Raw genomic sequence first — 19,874 nt, 5'->3', positions numbered from 1 at the left:
TTGTTCTATTTGGGGAAATATGGTTATGCCTCTTAGTGAAAATTAATAACTGCATGTGGTGGTACATATGGTAATTGAGCTTCCAATTTTTCTGTTACAGTTTTTGGGTTTTTAAAAGTCCTGTCTTATGTTATGAAGTGTATATATTTTTCTCAGATCATATGTTGCAAGTGTTTGAAATCACGGTCCCCTATGCATTGCTAAGATGTGAGCCTGAAGAACTGCATTCTGCCTTTAACAGCTTTGTTGCCTTTCGCTCACAGATTAGACATGCACACTCAAAAATTATTTTGAGAAATATTGAGAGGGTGGTTTAAATACACTGTTCTTTTGCAAAAATTCTGTACAGATCTCAACATTCCAATTGGAGATGGAATCTGCTCTCTTTTTGCAGAGCATTAAATATCATTGCTATTTATTTTTTAAAGTGTTCCTCAACTACCACTTCAGCACACTGATGATTTCAAAGGGGGAAGAAAGGGATGGAGGAAAGGGCAGAAAGAAGAGGAAAGGGATACAGAAGTGACTGTAAGGAGATACTTCATACTTTAAAAACTAATTCATGAGTTATAACTATTATAAATTTCTCACATGATGTGTAGCAAAGAGAAATAAAAGCAATATATATATTATTTTTTTAAAAAAATGAGTTCTTCCCTTATATGCTCATCCACATTAACAGAACGGCACGCAACCAGCATTTGCAGCAGAACAGTTGCTCTCTCATTTCTTAAGTCACTCGGTGTTGTCTCTGCTTATATTGCAGGATGTTTATTTTTCTATTACAGATTTTAATCTCACTAACAACTTTAATCTTCCTCTTTTTTCTTTAGCTAAAATTGATATTTCCTGTCTAAGAGTATATAACTTTACAAGGCTCTCCATTTCTAACACCAGTGTTATACACCTGGCATAGGGTTGGTTGTTTTAGATAAACAATAGTTTGTTCCTTTTTCTAAAAATATGATCTATGTAGAAAACCAAATAACTGTCATATTACACCATCATTCCCCTGTGGTAACAGTGCACTTTGGCAAAGCAGCTTTGTCCCCTGAAGGTGTGGCTGGCACCTCTCTTCCATCATCCTCTCTAGCACTCTTTTTCTTTTATGACACTGAGTTGTAGGTACCGCTTGTTATTATTCCTTGCTGGACCCTATCCACTTTGAGTTTAGGAACCTTAGTGTATTTACAGTGCACTTTTTATTTCAATCTATCTTAATATTAATGTTGAAGATTGGTACCATGTCTCTGATTGTATGAAACGTGTTATTTGTGATAGCCAAATAGCCTACCGTGTATTTTAAATTTTTGACGACTAATGTTATGTGGTTATGTTTTTTTAGCAAATCAATACTATTGCATTTGTTGTATTGAAGGACAGCATATAATAGAGACTTTATAAACCATCTGATGCGCTTTCCAGACTGCAACTCAAACCAGCTGCTGCTCTCCTTGCACAAACAGTTGTGGCATTTCACTAAAGTTCGCCATTTTGTTAGGACAAAATTATAATTTGACCTTCATGGCCCCCAAGCTAAGTCATGAACTCATTCTCCAGCACTCTGCCTTACAAAATATATTTCTGTGGATAGCATTGAACCTATAAAAAAACAACCCTAAAATAAGTATGTTTATGCTGAGACTTTTGCAATTTCATTTATTGTTTTAATTTTCATATTTAAACATACTACCCTCAAAGGTAAATTATCCTAATTTACCTATTTTATTTCAAACAGATCATGTTGTTTGTGAAGAAGAGTTTAAATACGCCATGTTAGCTTTAAACTGTATATGCCCAGCAACATCTACACTTATTACACTACTGGTTCACACCTCTAGAGGGCAGTAAGTATATTCTTTTTTCTTAAGATAATTTAATTGGTAGTTGTGTGATATAAAGTTGTAGGAAACCAAGATATACATTAGATATGTGCCTACCTTTGCATTTGTTTATTTTATCTATATTTGAAAGATACGAACTTCATAAGAGGCCCACTACAGGTTTGGTCTTGCCAGTTATTCATCAAAATGATATAATTTTTATGATCTACATTCTAAGTTTCAACATCATTTCCAGGATTAATATTTTTACAGCAAATAAAATTTTTTTACCACAGGTATTTTATCAGTAGTAAGATCTTAAATAAATCTTATGCTAAAACTTATGTATGCAATTTACCTTCACTTTGTGCCTTTTTGGTTTCTAGTAGTTAAATAGACCGGAGTAAAGCCTACAATGTGCTTCTCAGAGCGGATAGGAGAAAAGAGTATCATTAGCACAACTTAGTATACTTTGCATTATTGTTATCATTTCAGATATATGAATTTTGTTTTGAGTAAGATGATGAAAGAGAAACTTAGGAGTGAACATATTGCTTTAACTTTAGAACACAAATGCTGTACTGCAATGAATATTGCTTCATATTATTAACTTGGTAGAATTACAGGCAAAATGTAGATTATACCATTAAATTCTACTGTTTCTTTTGGTTAAGGTGGTTTTGTTTTTGTTTTTTTCCCAGTTAAACGGTAGCCATTTAAGTGAACTACTACTAAACCAAGTACATTCAGGGTGAATAATTTTTTTTTTCTAGAATTTGTGGTAGATAGGAGACGCTAATATAAAAACAGTAAATTCCCAGTGGTATCTTAAAGTAGACTTCACTATCTTTTCTCTAATTGTATTTCTGTTCTGCTAAGATAATAAAGATTCCCACAGGGGACATTTTCACAAATTCTTAATACAAATATTACTATTCTGTTTAATCTCTGCATTGGAAGGGGGTAAAGAGAGCATGCATGAAGTATTTTGTTTCCAAGAAGCACTCAGTAATTTGATCCAATTAAAGAGCAGAAAAATCATTTAAACAACAATTACTTGAATGGAGACTTCCTAAGAGTATTCATTATTTTTTCAAATTAGCTTTATCATTGAATTTTACCACTATAATTCAAAATTTAGTACAGATTTACCATTGTTCATACAAAATGAAATGCATTCATATCATTTAACAGCTGTAATTTAGACCAAGTGTACTTATCTTGTGCAACTTCTATTATGTGTTGTTGTTGCTTGCTTTCTTCTTTTTCTTTCTTTCTTTCTTTCTTTCTTTCTTTCATTTTTTTAATTTTTTTTTGAGGCATCACTTTGCTATGCACCTGGTTAATTCTATGCATCCCACTGAATTTTTGTTTATTTTTCCTTTTTTACATATACATTCATATTATTACACATATATACAATAAACTGCCTACATCAAGAGGAACCACGAGACATTCAGGAATTATATAAATGTTACATTAATAGTGATTGGGCTGTTTGTATTTGGCAACCTTGAAGAGAACATCTTTTCTATCTTGGTGAGTCTAAAATTCTGAATGTAAGTCAATATCTATCACATCTTTATCAACTTAAAACATCTATGTAGACATAAAAAACATCTTAAGCCCCAAAACACTAAGCTATCTGATCTTGAGACTTGAGAAGGAATAAAATTAATTATCTGAGTAGACCGGTGAGCAGCTTCCAAAGTGAGAAAATGACAGGCATAGTCATGTGTGAACACTCACCCAAAACTCTCTGTAACGTTCGAGCATCTTCTTCAGCCTTCTTGCCCAGTATATCTGACAGATACATTTGTGAGGCAGAAACTATTGAGCACTTGCTTACCTTTCTTGACAGAGTGTGGCAGTCAGCTTTGCCTCCGTCCAAGCTTGCCCATTTTTAGGCAGAATTCTGTCAGTGTCAGAAATGAGAACATTTTGCCCAATGGCTGGTTTGCCACATTTGAAGCCATCTCCAAAAGGAGATTCATTGATGCTCATCACCTTCTTTGAGGTAGGCTGGGTGTTGCCAGGAGTTAACCTGTCTTGTTGTCAAAGAATCTTTAAACTAATAACAACATCTTTAAATGCCATATTTTGGAGGTCTCTGAGGGCTTTAGAGGCTTATTTTCATTGGGAGTTGGTTACAAGTTATTAATGGTCTTATTCAGAGAGAAAACAAGATTGGGCTCAGGGATATCTCTCTTTTCCCTTATTTTTCTTTCTTCTGTTCAGATATAGGGGTTGAAGAGAAAGAAAAGGGAATATAGAAATATATAGGGATGATAGGACAAAAAGTAGATTATTGAATCTATTCCTGTGATTAATGCCTTAATTGTTCTCACAAGGTTATCTTTAATTCACTCATATAGAACTTTATATATTGAAGCAAATTAAGCTTAATTTTGAAACATTGGTATAGAGTTCAAATTTAAGATTATTCTTCACACAGTATCTATTTCTAATCTAATATGAAGTATCCTAGGTTTAACAGATAAATATTATTTATAGATAGATAAGGTAAAATAGATAAGATCTTCAAAAATCTCAGAGACCTACAGAATTCTTCATTAGACCTAACATTTTATCACATAATTAATAATTTCAATTCACTAATGTGACCTGTAAAATTATTTAACTACTGTGAAAATTCTGTGTTCAACCACAGATTTCTGGGTGGAATCACCAGTGAGTTTTAATTCACAGGCCAGGCTGTTCACTGACATACGTTTAAAATTTAGCATTTCGATATCATTATATTATGCGTAAACATCATTTTAAATTAAAGAAACTGTCCTGGAACCAAATCATTAACAATCTCCTTGCATCCTTTCATCCCTGACCAGGCACTAACTTATTCCTGTTTCAGCTGGTTTGCTAATTCTAACCTCTTCAAAGTGCTATGTACTGCTGGCCTGGCTTCCACCCCACAGAGGGACATTTTCAAAGCCCATCTATACTATGACATACATAGTATGGTGTGCTTGAATCTGATGCTGCTCCAGAACAGGGGAGACCATATTTTGTTTCTTCATTTAACACAATATTGTGAAAGATGATGGTGTAACCACTATATTTTATGCCTTCGCTTATTTGGGGTTCATTAAATCTATGACTAGAATAGCTAGATCATAGGATCACTCTGTTTATAATTTATTGGATGCTCTTAGAATATTTACAGATAGATTACAATATTTTGAGGTTTATTAGAAATGTATCAGGATTCCAATTTCATTCCTGTTTCTTCAGTACTTAGTATTCCACTTTCCTTCTAACTATTAGAGGTGTGTGTGTGTGTGTGTGTGTGTGTGTGTGTGTGTGTGTGTGTGTGTGTGTGTGTGTGAATGCATGTGTGTGCATGTGTATGCATTAAAATGTGCATGTGGAATTCAGAGGAAAACTTATGGCAGTCAGCTTTCTCTTCCCATCATGTGGGTTCTGGATTTTGAATTCAGGTTGTCAGTCTTGGCAACAGTCATGTATTTACACAAAGCCACCTTACTGCCCCCTATAGCTTATACTTTACTGAACATTATTAGTTCATATGTTCAAAAGAAATGCCAGCACTGATACCAGGATAGTACATATTTACTCTACTTGGTGTTTAAGGGTATACATTTTTTAAAGTAAATATAAAATACGAAATCCTTCATGAAGAAAATAACTTTCTGGAGAAATAAAATTCCAAAATCAAGGAAGACTGAGAAATATTCAATTAAAAGTTTTTAAAATTGCTTTTTTTATCTTTTTACTTGAAGCAATTTATATTTGCCAAAAAGAGCTGCAAAAAATAGCATAAGCAATTCCACATTCTATTTTTAGTGCTTTCAGTAATATATAGTTATAGTGTACTTCTCAAACAATGGCTTAGCACTGGTATAACACTATCATCCAGGTTATCTGCCCTGATGTTTGAATTGTCTACTAACATTATTTCGCTGGTCTTTTATCCTACAAAAATACACTGTTATATGTTACATACTTCAGCTTTCTTTTTCTCGGCTTCTTCTAATATGTTAATTTTCTCATGAGTAAAATTGGAGTCAGTATAATCACGTAATTTTATGAACATATAAAAAAGCTGGACACAGATAGATAAGATATTCAGCTGTGTTTGTTCGTCAGAATACATTACATGGAATTTTCCACAGTGTTTTAAGAGAGTGTAGGAGCAATGACATCCTGCTAGGAAAAACTATAGCTTGCTTCTAAAATGTTGTTCTGATGTAAAGGGAATGGGATATTGTTAATTAAAGGCTGGTGTAGGAAAAACAGAACACGAACGTAGAAAGTCTAATGGCAGAGACCAAGGACTTGAGTGGCATAGACGGTCAAGAAAATGGGACAAGAAACAAACTAAAAGTTTTCCTAGTGAATCTATAAATAAACAAGTAACAAAAAGTATTTTGACTTGTGAAAAAAAACAAAGAGGTGTCTACACTGATATAATAAAAACTTAAAAGGCGAAGAAAACTCAGAGCACTGTTTTAAAAGATTTCAAATATTAAATATAGAACAACAAAGCTAACATTAGAAAAACATCACGTAAATATTATTCTCCTACCAGCGTGTGCTGTTAGGAGTGGGTGAAAGTTAGAAGACCAGAACAATTGTGTTGTTGACACAGTTCTCCCAGATATTTATTAGCTACCCATTTAACACTTGTAATTGTACAGGAAAAATAAGGCAAGTGTACCATAAGAGGGCAATTACTATAAACATCACCAGTACAAAGATCTAAAATGTGTCATGGCTTTAACAGGATTCATGTGGACCCAGCTTAGCTTCTTTAACCCTTTTTTAAGCATTTTCCCCTTATAAATAGGCAGCAGAAAACTCTACATAGAAAGCATGCACACAAACACTGGCTGATAGACTTCAAAATGTCACAGTAGTGAAAGACGGAAAGACTGATGATTTTATAGTCAATCTTTTATACAGGTTAATTTGGAAGAGGTTTTAACACTTGTAATATTTTGTGTCGAATGGAAGAGTTAGTTCAGAAATATTTCTGAAAATATTTATTTGGAGGAGGCAAACAACAAAGCAACACAGAAACAAAGGATGTTTGCCATGTGCTGCTGCTCAAACACTCTGTGCTATGCTGGGCAGAGGCTGCGGCTTTTCTCTACTCAGTATGTAGTGTTAATGACCTCAAGTGAGAAATTAGCCATCAGCGATCCCCTGTGCATATTACCCAAGTACCCACACATTCACTATGTTTAAACACCCACGAGAAAAAAGGGAAAGCCAGTGTATTGACTCCATGAAAAGGCCCAAGGGAGCCCACCAGGGAGTGAAGAAAAGGAGGGAAATGTAAAAAATGAGTGAGCGGCTTTCTCTTTTCCTGAGCTTACTGCAAAGAGCCCAGGGAATCAGCTGCCATGTGGGTGGGAGAGAAAGTTTCTTAAAAGTAATAGGGATTATAATTACCTCCTGACTGCCAGAAAGGAAAGGAAGAAAAGGGTGGGAGAGCATGCTCAAAGGGACTATCTTTAGCTCCATAGGAAGGTTCACACTCAAAACTGTGGCAGAAGACTATATTTTGCAATCTGGAAAATCTAGTTCACTGTTTAGAATAGAGTACCAGTGACAGTGTGGGTTACTGTGACTTAACTTTAAAGACTCTCTGTGTCTCTCTGTGTCTCTGTGCCTCTCTGTCTCTATCTCTCTCTGTGTCTGTGTCTGTCTTTATCTCTCTCTCTGTCTCTGTCTCTGTCTCTGTCTCTCTGTCTCTCTGTCTCTCTCTGTCTCTCTGTCTGTCTCTCTGTCTGTCTGTCTCTGTCTCTGTCTCTGTCTCTGTCTCTGTCTCTGTCTCTCTCTCTCTCTCTCTCTCTCTCTCTCTCTCTCTCTCTCTCTCTCTCTCTCTCTCTCTCACACACACACACACACACACACACACACACACACTGAAATTTTGAACATGTTCGGTTGCAGTGTATTAGCTAATCTAACTCAGCATATAAAAGCTGAACTTTATCTGGTAGATATATAGCGAAGCTGCTAGAGTGTTTACTTAGTGTGCAGAGACCCCAGACTCCATGTACAGCTCCACATTTCAAACAAAACGGTGTCTTATTGGTGCACATCTGTAATCCCAACACTTGCATGGTACAGGTAGGAGGTCAGCAGTTCAAGGTCATCATTGGCTACATAATAACTTTTAGGCTTGGCAACATGAGACCTTTTCTCAAAATGAAAATGTCATATAGCTTTAAAGATTATCTCGTCCTCTAATCCCACTCATACCTTTTGGGGTGATTTTCTGTGGCTTCCGTCTTACAGCTTCTCTTGCTTTCACATCATGCCCGGCATGCTGACCTTTCACTCCCTCAAGGGGAGGAATTAATCACTTTCAGTGATCATAACCAGCTGCTTAGTAGTCCACTCCTTTGTTTTGGTGCCTGTACAGCCCCAGCCGAGTGCGTTTTTCCAGTGTTCAAGAGGATCTCCGTGCCTAACATCCATTCTTGGGAGTCAGTTCTATACTTACTACCCCACAGAAACTGTTGACGACCTAAACAGGCTTCACCTGTGTATTCAACTCTGACAAAGTGCTCTGTTACTTTCCCTTAAGTGACCTTTAAGCTCATTTATAGAACTAAGACAAATATATAGATAATTTTAGTGTCAAACGTACTTTCTCTCTCTCTCTCTCTCTCTCTCTCTCTCTCTCTCTCTCTCTCTCCTCCCCCTCTCTGTCTTTCTGCCTCTGTCTGTGTGTGTTTGTGTGTGTGTGTGTTTACTGTGGTTGTTAGTGTTGTGATCATCATCTACCACTAAAAAAAAATGTAAGAAAAATTAATAAAAATAATACAGTAGCCTGGGGAATATAAACAGAGAAAATTCATTTTCTCACAGCTCTTGAAGCCCAGAGGCCTATATGGCTGTTCAGGCTCCTCGATTGCCTTTTGCGAGCTCCTCAGATGGTGGCTCCTTGATGAGCCCACATCTCTGCTGGTTTTGTGTGCCCACGTTTCATCGTCTTTTAAGAACACATGTCAACTTGGATCAGGACTCACTGGAACTGTCCCAGCAGTTAATGTAAACACCTCCCTAGAGGCTTGATTGGCCAATGCAGCCATGTCCTGAGCTACTAGGAACTGGGCTTGAACAAATGGATTGAAGAGAGGGTGCAGTTTGGCTTCCACCATGGCCAGAAGGAAGGAGTGAAGTGGGTGCTGCTGGGTCCCATGCATGAACTGTTCTTATTTTCCAGTGTGTTCTCAGGTCAGACACGCACACCTACAGAAATGTGTGTCTTTGTACAAAACTGAGGAAACACAGTATTTTCTCTCTGTGCTCCTGGTGGCCCTTTATCCATTCACTCATAATGTAAGTAAGCACCCAGTTGTGTGCTTGAAGGCATAGGCTGGATGATTTGCAACTTGAAGAAATACTCCTTGTTATCGGGAATGCCACATAAAATCTGAGATGCAAAAGGCTCTTTGTCAAAACAAAGCAAGACAAAGCAACTGCAACAAGAGCTTCAAGAGTGGATCTCTGAATGAAGCAGAAGGAAATGGTGTGTTCTTTAAGCATACGGTGACTTTTCTTTTATGTGGGCTAGTGTGTACCGAGAGTTTGTACAGAACAGCATTTTATTTTGAGTATCTACCAGTCCATGTGGTAGCTTGGGAGCTTTTCCCAAGTTACAGCAGCAGCAACAATAACAACAACAACAACAAAAAGTAATTGGAGGCCCTTTATTGAACTCATTTTGAGAAATCTGTACAGACTGTAGGCCTTGCAGTCCTCTGCTTGGGGGGCCTCTAATAACTTAGCATTCATCATCAAATGAGATTGAAACATTTCCATTTTATGTCTTTAAGAATTTCTATGCATGAGTCCTGGTTTATTTTTACCTCTTTATCTCCCATGGTTCTCTTGTGTATAGCACTTTCTTCAAATAACATAGCCTAAATATACTTTGTAGTTTCCGCCTTCTGTATCTTTTAAAAACGTGGTTCCCTTTGCCTTAAATTCACTGCTTCTGCCTTCCTGGAAGATTTTGTTATATCAAAGGTCCTTTCTCTGTATGGCTATTTCTAAACTTCCCAATTTAATAATATTTATCCTTTTTACAAACTTGCAATGAATTTTGTTATATTGGGCCAATGTGTATGCCTTAGACCCTTTGTACACAGGCATTTTTGTTCCTGTCTCCTTGTTTATAAAATAATTAAAAGTAGATGTTATGTCTTTTCCATTTTGTGATTCTGGAAAGTTCTTTTTTACAACACAGATGTTCAATAAGTATTAATTGAATGAGTAAAGTAAATGATATGCTAAGTGTAATCCTCTGAAGCAACCCTGATTCCAAGCATTTTATGAACATTATGAACATAGCTTTTCTCCCTTATGTGATCTTTTCAAAATGACAAAGAAACAAAGAATTACAACATTTTTATGAGCAAAGGAGTAAAAGAGGTGAAAGTCTTTTTTTTTTTGTTTCTGAGAGGTGAAAAATAGGCAATGTCAAGATTTCAAAGAAAGTACCAACCAGAAGATTTTAGAAAGTGATATAATAGGATAATCTTGTCGCCACGAGGCTCTGAAAATGAAAATTCCTAGGAAAGGAAAGCAATAACCTAGTTCTGTAGGAAGAACAAAAGGTCATTGTTGTTGTTGTTGTTGTTGTTGTTGTTGTTGTTGTTTGTGTGTGTGTGAGACAGAGAGAGTGAGTGAGAGAGAGAGAGAGAGAGAGAGAGAGAGAGAGAGAGAGAGAGAGAGAGAAAGGTGTAGCTTAATTTTCTATCATCTACCCATCTATCCATCTATCCATTTAACTATCATCCATATATCTGTCTCTCTTCTTTTTTGTTAGGAAATGGAAGAGATAAATGTCAGATGTCAGTAAAAACAAAACAAAACAAAATGGAGATGTAATCTGAATAAATTATTTAAATAAAAATATTTTCATATAATATTCTTTGATCATGAGTTAGGGAGAACTTGGGGAAGGGGAAGAATATAATAAAAATATTTTTATTAATATAAAATAATAAATATATTTATTCTTTAAGAATACAAAAAAAAGTCAGGTTTCTTCCTCTAGTCCTCTGCATCATTTTTTTTAATTTTATACTTTGTGTCTTTTAATTCAACTTTGAAATTATTTACATGGAAATCCTCAATGACTTGTCAGCCCAAAATTAAATACACTCATCTGTGTATATGGTTATAAATGTTTCCTTCTGAAATTGCAAAAATTAAAAATTAACAAATTTAATTAATCATATAAAATATTTGCCTACTGTTTCTTTTTCAAGGCTCCATTATTTATGCCAATAAACATGTATGCGATCACTCTGAATTTGGATCATCTTTGTGTCATAAAAGAAAGTTCTCTAAATTACCTCAAATGAAAGACTAAGGGAAAGCATTATAATTTACTTAAATATGTTTAATAAACAGTGAGCTGTGGTCCTGAAATCAAAACAATGTTTTTTGTAAAGTATGCTCTATACTTCATACTAGAGGATGAATATTGAGGGTATATAGTCAGGATCCCATACAAGGGTGTGGGCAATGATTCTGGACTCTTCCAAATTTTTATAGTTTTCTATATATGCCCTACAAATATAAGTACCTTTTAAAATATATTTCATTAATTTATTCATATTACATCTCAATTGTTATCCCATCCCTTGTATCCTCCCATTTCTCCCTCCTTGCCATTTCCCCCTTACTCCCCTCCCCTATGACTGTGACTGAGGGGGACCTCCTCCCCCTGTATATGCTCATAGGGTATCAAGTCTCTTCTTGGTAGCCTGCTATCCTTCCTCTGAGTGCTTCCTTGCCTCCCCATCCAGGGGATGTGATCAAATATGGGGCACCAGAGTTCCTGTGAAAGTCAGACCCCACTCTCCACTCAACTGTGGAGAATGTCCTGACCATTGGCTAGGTAGCAGTTCTGGGTAGCAGTTCGAAGTTTACTACACGTATTGCCCTTGGCTGGTGCCATAGTTTGAGCAGGATCCCTGGACCTGGATCTGCCCATCATAATGTTCTACTTGTAAGATTCTAGGACCCTCTGGATCCTTCCATTTCCGCATTCTCCTTTGCTTCTCTCACCTAGAGTACCAATAGGAAGTCTTCCCCTCTGTCCCACTTTCCTGGTAAGTGAAAACTTTCATGGGACATGCCTCTTGGGCTAGTATCTAGGTATAAATGAATATATACCATTTGACTCTGTTTTTGGGTTAACACTCTCATTATGATCATTTCTAGTTCAATCCATTTGTCCACAAATTTTGAGAAGTCCTTGTTTTTAATAGCTGAGTAGTATTTCATAGTGTAAATATACCACAGTTTCTTTATCCATTCTTGTACTGTGGGACATTTAGGCTATTTCCAGGTTCTGGCTATTATGAATAAGGCTGCTATGAACATGGTTGAGCAAATGTTCTTGTTGTGTGCTAGAGCATTGTTTATGGTCTTACTTTGCTTTGAAGTAAGATCTCTCACTGAACTTGGTTAAATCCTGGTATCTGCTAGTTTCCAGTATCATTAGTTACCTGTATTACCTGGGTCCTGTGCATCTCACTACATCGTCATGCACTTGCAACAAGCACTTTCCCCACTGAGACATCCTTCCTCCTCTAAAATGTGTTTAAAGAACTGTTTGAAGTACATTTTCTACAAAGCAATTTTGAACTAGGCCTTGGTCCTCATAGTGGGAATACTTGGGAGTCTTGGTAATCTTTAGAAGAAACAGAACTCTTTTGTTTCAATATGAGCATCATTTTAAAGATGCTCTTCACAGAGAAATGGATCTATTTATTACCTCAATGACCAATACTCAGAGTTTTATAGTAGAACTATTTATTTGGTGAATGACATCATACTGGAGGTAGTCCTGCTACTATAATCATTTAGGACAGTGGCCTCTATTTGAATGGGGATAATGTATGGAAATAGGCTGGACTTTTCTTTTTTTGGGGGGGATCATTAAAATTTTAAAAATAATTCAAGATTAAAGGAAAAATATACAAACCACGTGGATTTGACACAATGAAAAACACTATTGGAGAGTCCTGGCTGCATTTCTATATGCAGGGAAGTGGCAGCCAAATCCTTGCCAGCACCAGTGTGCAAGCCAGTCCCGGGGACCATGGTGGGATGGCACTTTCTTCTCTGACCTGGAAGTCACTGCTAATGTGAGGTGGACACCTTAGTCTATTTTCCATTAGTTGACTAGAACAGAACAAGAAATTAAATACACACACACACACACACACACACACACACACACACACACACACACACACTGTTCTGTTCCTCAAGTGCCGTTTTAGGAAAATATCATGTAGTTTTTCTTTTGTAGGAACCTAGACTATACATATTGGGGTGTCAATAATGAAGAACCAGCTAGAAGAGAGTGGGAGCAGGATGATTGGTAAAATAAGGAAGTTAAAGGTAACTAAATGAATAGGCACTGAAATAATCTAATTAACAATGGGACAAATCTGTTAATAATTCTTTGGTGCGTACCAAAGGGCCAACACATTTCTTTAATTTCAAGGTGTGTCCTTTGAGCTGTATCAAGTAATTACAGTCTAAACATCAGACTTGCTTATCTTTTATTCCACATAAATACTTTGTGGATCAAAGAGATACAGAAAGCTATAAAATTGTTTTGGAACAATATCTTCTGAAATATTCCTTTAAATTCATATCTCATAAAGGCAGTGTTCTGACTTGTGGGCAGCGTGATGTAGCACAGACTCTAAACACTGCTAAGCTTTTGAGGGTGCTAAGAATTAAAACCAGGGCTTCACGAATTCTAGGCAAGTACTCTGCCACCGAACCAGGCCTTTATGTTCAGGTTTAGAATGTGCTGCGAGTTTCACCCAATGGACTTATTTTTGTCAATAAACTTATGGTAAGATTTTTTTTGCAAAATAAAAAACAAATTCAATGACAGCAGGAGGCAACACCAAAAGAGTTCTCAGTTCTAAATATTTTTAAAAGAACAAAAAGAATAAGAATATTATTGAACTCAAATAGCAGCAATAGAAACTTCCAAGATTTCTTTATCCTTAAATGCAATATTAATTATTGTTGAGTCCAGTTTTCCTAGAGAATTCATTACAATGTGCCAGCTTGAATGTCCAGACACAGCAGTGGAACACCTATGCTACTGTCCAGGAAGCCCTTGAACAGAAGCTGAACTGTTGGTATTCTGTAAGAGCACATCTGTGCACTGAGATTCATGAAGACGAAGTTCACTTTGACTCTAAATCTATATTAATTCTGAAGTACAGATTTAAAATATTGGAGCTATGATAAAGTGAATCAGTGCACACACTGATTGTCCACTTTCACTAGGAACAACTAATTTATTTTTCACCGGACATTTCTAAAATGATATAAAATTGTCTACTCAAATAAGAGGATTTATTATTATTATAATTTTTTCAATAATCAATGGAAATTAAGTGAGTGTCTCAAAAGTCCCATACCATAGGAGAAAACAACTTTAATATAAGTGAGTTTGGGCTAGCCTATCCATTGTTCACATTCAACTTTTGATGACTTAAATTCTTTACTAAACTTGACTTCTTATTTATTTATTTATTTATTCATTTATTTATTTATTTATGCTTCTAATGTGTTCACTTTACATCCTGATTGTTGCCTCCTCCCTGCTTGCCTCCTGATCCCACCCTCTCTCCCTCCTTTATACACTTTCTCTCCTTCCCCTTGCTGTCAGGAAGGGGAGTCCTCCTCCCCTACCATCTGACCTTAGCTTATGAAGTCTCATCTTGACTGCCTGTATCCTCTTCCTCTCTAGCCTGGAAGGATCACTCTGCCAGGTGGAAGTCTGATCTGTCTCTTTAATGATGGTTTCTGTTAAGTTTACTGTTATTCATGTGAGAACATTACATTGTGTAGCCTTTCTCCATTCCCATCAATTTAAGCAATTGTATCACATATACAGTGAATACCAAACAGGTTTCCAGTTCCATCTAGTGGTAGAAAATAAATTCTATTTTCTATATTGTCTCTGCCACTTTTTTGGTATTAGATCTCAGATTTCTGTGTTGGTGTCTGATAATACAAATAGCTGAAGTCCTGCTATAAGGCAGAAGCCCATAGACACATCCTAGTGTAATGCGCATTCTAATCTTGCTTTGTTACTTCTTTTGTGTCACATTCTCCCCTCACCCCATTCTAGAGAGAACGTTATACGTGTAGTCAAAGAACACAGGAAACTAGCGTTATGTAATTCTATTCCTATTTTCCGCTCTCCTTAGGTAGGAAACTGTAGATAGGCAAAAGTAAGAATGCCACCAAAGTAGTACTTGTTTAAAAATTGCTTCTTCTCAGAGGAAGGACAGCAGGTTACCAAGAAGAGACTTGATACCCTATGAGCATATACAGAGGGAGGTAATCCCCCTCAGGAACAGTCATAGGGGAGGGGAATAAGGGGAAAATGGGAGGGAGGGAAGAATGGGAGGATACAAGGGATGGGATAACCATTGAGATGTAACAAGAATAAATTAATAAAGGAGAAAAAAATTGCTTCTTCTTGAGTTATAGGAGTGTATGTGAGGAGTTACTTAGGCAAGAAGAAATGACTCAAAGGCCCTGACATAGGAGTGACAGCTGGCAACATAGAATGTACAGCACAGACTGATAAAAGCTCAAGAGGCTAGAGTGTGTCCTTTCTAGGTAACATATTTGGCCTGAGCTTCTTCCAAGATCTGGGATGTCCTATGTTTTCTCCATGCCTTGCCTCAGTTAGGAGTCTCCGAGCAGCCCTTACTATTTATATTTACTTGGGAGAGGAGGCATTAATGACTCTTGTCAGTTTCAGAGACTTCCAGAAACCTTTCAGATGTTTACTTCCTTAGCTCAATGAGAGTCTTGTGAGATGAAATGTTTCATCCTGCTCCCCTCTAAGAAGGGTGCTTATCTCCAAAGAGCATGCTAGAAAAAAACCAGTGAGAGTTAACCCGAAGATTTAATGGGCATTTGTGTTGTAATCATAGTTGTTTAGGAAGCTCTTGTTCCCCATTCAGCTCACATATTATCATTGTGAATAAAATAATATCGACTACTATTTGTCATGATTATTTTTTGGTCAATAATGACTAAACTGTAGATACTAGTTAGACGGTAGTAGTAAAGTCAAGGCTGTAATATTTACATATTTTATCTTTTAAATAGAGTAAAAGTTTCATATGACTGCAAATTAATGTAGTTCATGTGTGTTTGAAGAAAATTATTCTTTGAATAAGTAAAACTAAGACCAAGATGATATTAAATATAAAGAGTACAGAGTTAACTAAAATTAAATGATTTGAACTAGATTTCAACATTTGGTTACTTGTGTAAGACTTTTTAAAATCTACCTTTAGTCTTTATAGTGTTAATAAACATATTCATGTTCTTTATAATAGAGCACCAATAAATAAATATTATTTCATTTACTTGAATATGAGCTTATATGATCTCTGTTCCTAAGACAAAATTTATTTTAGTTACTAAAATAGACTAAAATCAAGGACATCTTATTAAAATCATTGTTTTATTGATATGAAAATAATTTGACTGCATAATACCAAAAAATTGGATAACAGGAAATCAGTTGATAGTCTGTGTGAAGACTGGTGAACCTATTACTGTGTGTCTTATGTTTATCTGCCTAATTTAGGGACAAAGTGAGCAACACTTGCTAGAAAAATAGATAAATATTACTATTGTATTTATTTAAATCAATGAAAGTAGTATTGTAAAAGAAGTAGATTCCCCCTTAATAACTGCATTGTCTGAGTTTAAACACAATGGTCCATGTGTGAAGGCTGCTCTTAGTTTTCTTCAGTGTCACAGCACTTAGCATACAGACATAGAAAACACATAGGTTAAAAATTAACTTTCACCTTTACCATTTGATAAAATGGACTGAACAATAAGAAACTGTGAGATGAATGAGATTTTAGTCCTTTTAAAATGTGAATATCTTTAATAATTCAGAACAATTTTGATACAGAGACAAAGTTGCTGTATAGAAAGGTTTCAAGATGTTATATTTGAAATGGGATATTCCATTGACCTATTGATAATTCCACATAAAGAAATTTAGTGGTGAGAAAATTTTAGAAATCAAACTAACTTAGGTTATTTTACTCTGTGTGTGTATGTGTGTGTTATACTCTTAAATTTATAAACACAACATTCTCTGCACTTATGTAACTTTTATATCATCTCTTATTTATGATTTATGAACTTAGAATTGGGCATTCAATTTGAATGTTTTAGTTTGTGTAGTTTTCCTCACTAAGACTATTTTCTGCTCTGAGCATTCCTTAGTGACTGCAGTTTTGTTGTCCTGTTAGTTTCCAGCCTTCCATGTTTATATGTCTGTTGGATGTTTTTTTTGTTTAGGCATGACTTATGCATCCATGGTGATCTAGACTACATGGGATTATCTTTGCTGACTTTTCTATCTACCAACAAGATATAGAGGAGCAAGATATTTGCTGTTAGATAGTCACTTATCCACCAACTTTTAATCTCTACCTTGTATCTGAATAAATTGGTTATCACCTCTCTCACTTAGACTCTTATTCAAAAAATGCTTAATGCTAACTAGTAAACTTTTTTACTGAAAAAATAGAAAAAAATAAGAAGAAATAGTTCATGGATATAGTCTTATTCAAAATATTCTCAAAGAAAAAATATTTAGGAATAATTCTAAGCAAGGAAATTAAAGACTTCTACATTGACAACTTTAAGCATCTGAGAAAAAAGGCAGAAATACACTAGGAAATGGAAAGATGCCATGCTCATGAGTTGCTAGAATTGATATTGTGAAAATGACCATTCTCCCCAAATTGATTAATAGATTCCATGCGATTATCCACTTGGCTTTTCACAAAATAGGAAAGAAACAATTAAAGTTCAAGAGGAAACAAAACACACCAGAAAGAACAGGGAACACTGAGAAAAAGTATAATGATAGAGAAACTATCATTCCGTCCTCAAGAACATTACAGAGAAAGTAATAAAAGCAATGTGGTACTGGGAAGAGGAAGAAGAAGAAGAAGAGAGGAGGAGAAGGAGGAGAAGAAAGAGGAAGAGAGGCGGAGACGGAGTAGAAGAAAGAGGAAGAGGAAGAGGAGGAGAAGAGAAGGAGGAGGAAGAGGAAGAAGAAGAGAAAGATTAGGTACTGAAAAGAAGAAGAGGAAGAGGAGAAAAAGGACAAGGAAGAAGAGGAGGAAGTGGAGGAGGAGAAAGACATTCAGACTGGTGGAACCAAAGTTGAAGACCCTAACATTAGCATATATGATGACAAAAAATAGACTTGAGAAAAGACAGTATTTCAGCAAATGTAGAAGAATGATATTCACTCATGTATCACTTTTTACAAAAATAAAATAAAAACTTTAAAAGAAGAACTTACTCTGAGTTAAATCAAGGTCACATATTGGGAACATAGTAGTAATGTGACATTATCCTTTCTTTTGTGGGGCTTTGTTATTGAGTTATACCATTTCCTTCATAGTGTTCTGAAGACGTAATTTTACTACTACAAAGATGACTAAATAATGATTGAACTGAAGGTTGATAAGGAGGTACTTTAGAAGAAAAATAGAATGTTGCTATAAAAATTCTTAGGTATAATACAGAGTAAATTATTCAGAAGAAATTAAAGGATACTCATGGCTAGAGAAGAGAAGAGAAAGCATGAACCTATGAAACGCCAAAGGTAATAGTGACCACAATTTTAACCTCATAGGCTTTTTTATAAGACAATTACAAAAAATCATTTAAGGTTTAAAATTTAACTTTTAAATCTTTAAAAGTCAGCATAGTAGGTTTGTACTTATCTAATGGGATGTGCTATTATAATTTATTCATGTATATTTTGTATAATGATCAAATAATAGCAATTCACATTTTTACATTCTCCCTTATTATTCCCATGCATTAAGAAACTTTACAAACATGTAGGGGCCATTAGTGAAATCAAAGATTACTTACAGTTAGTTTAAAAGTTGAAACACTGATGGAGAAAAGGACAAATCAGCTGATGAGCTCAAGAAATGCTTTGGTGGTAGTTATTAATAGCTAGACACAGAAAATAGCCTCCTTTTTCCTTACTCTCCTTGAAAGTATGCTTAGCACAATAATAAGAGAACTTTTTGTAAAATGTAAGTGCTCACTTTTGCACACATTTAAAATCTGCAGTGGCTGCCAAGTTATTCCAAGTAAATGTCACATCTGTTGAATGACGAGTTTCTACAAGAGCAGCCTGCTGTCTCCTACTTCTCCTCTCTCTCAACTCAAACAAATGGGCGTTTTTGCTCTTATTTAGACATACTGCTAATCTAATGTTTTGGGGGAAAACACCTGTTGTTGTTGTTGTCTTGCATGGCTTTCTTCTAGATAGCCACAGCTAATCTCTCATCCAGATTTTCTTCATCCCCTGATCTCTCCTCAGGGCATTCCTGGATCATCCTACTTACATTGGAATTATCCTTCCGTATATTTAGCCTCCTTTTGTCTTGATTTTTCTCCTCAAAACTTAGCCACTCATGTTTAGTCTTAGTAGTCCTTGACCACACCATCCATTTCGTTAATTACTGAAAATTGAATCTAAAAACCTTCTTTGCACATAATCCCTATTTTTGCAAGGCTTTGCTGTAAGTATTTTTGTAAAGTTGCCTCTTCTTCTTCTTCTTCTTCTTCTTCTTCTTCTTCTTCTTCTTCTTCTTCTTCTTCTTCTTCTTCTTCTTCTTCTTCTCCTTTCATATATTATATCCCTGTGGGGCCAGGGAACTGTGGGACTAGGGGATCCAGCATGGAGCAAGAGTTGTATTGAGGCATGTATAAACACTGGAAATCTTATCCAGGGATCATCTGGAGTAGGGCTGCTCCCCCTATTCCCTGGCCTGCATGTTATATATACTTTGTTTTTTTAGATTAAATCAGAGCCAATCCTTTGTACCATGTGCACCATTACCGTACTTATTCCTGAAAGTGCTTCATGCACATTTCCCCCCAAAACACACACATCCCTCTTACCTAGCTTCA

The 19,874-nt window shown here is 35.8% G+C and overlaps 1 protein-coding gene across 5 annotated transcripts in view; it reads left to right on the top strand.

The window, feature by feature from the left end:
* Positions 1-19,874, top strand: part of KCNT2 (potassium sodium-activated channel subfamily T member 2) — a 332,217-nt gene that overhangs the window by 230,918 nt on the left and 81,425 nt on the right. For all 5 annotated transcript variants that reach the window (XR_014781450.1, XM_084794038.1, XM_084794037.1 and 2 more), the window contains exon 14: positions 1,739-1,847. Coding sequence is in view for 4 of the 5 variants with exons in the window: in XM_084794038.1 (XP_084650164.1) it covers positions 1,739-1,847 (109 nt within the window). In the remaining variant the exon portion in view is untranslated. The remainder of the gene's footprint in view (positions 1-1,738; positions 1,848-19,874) is intronic.

Source organism: Acomys minous (genome assembly GCF_964271855.1).
Source record: "Acomys minous genome assembly, chromosome: 1".
NCBI lineage: Eukaryota > Metazoa > Chordata > Mammalia > Rodentia > Muridae > Acomys > Acomys minous.
The sequence above is the reverse complement of the archived record's forward strand: the minus strand, read 5'-3'. Positions and strand labels throughout refer to the sequence as shown.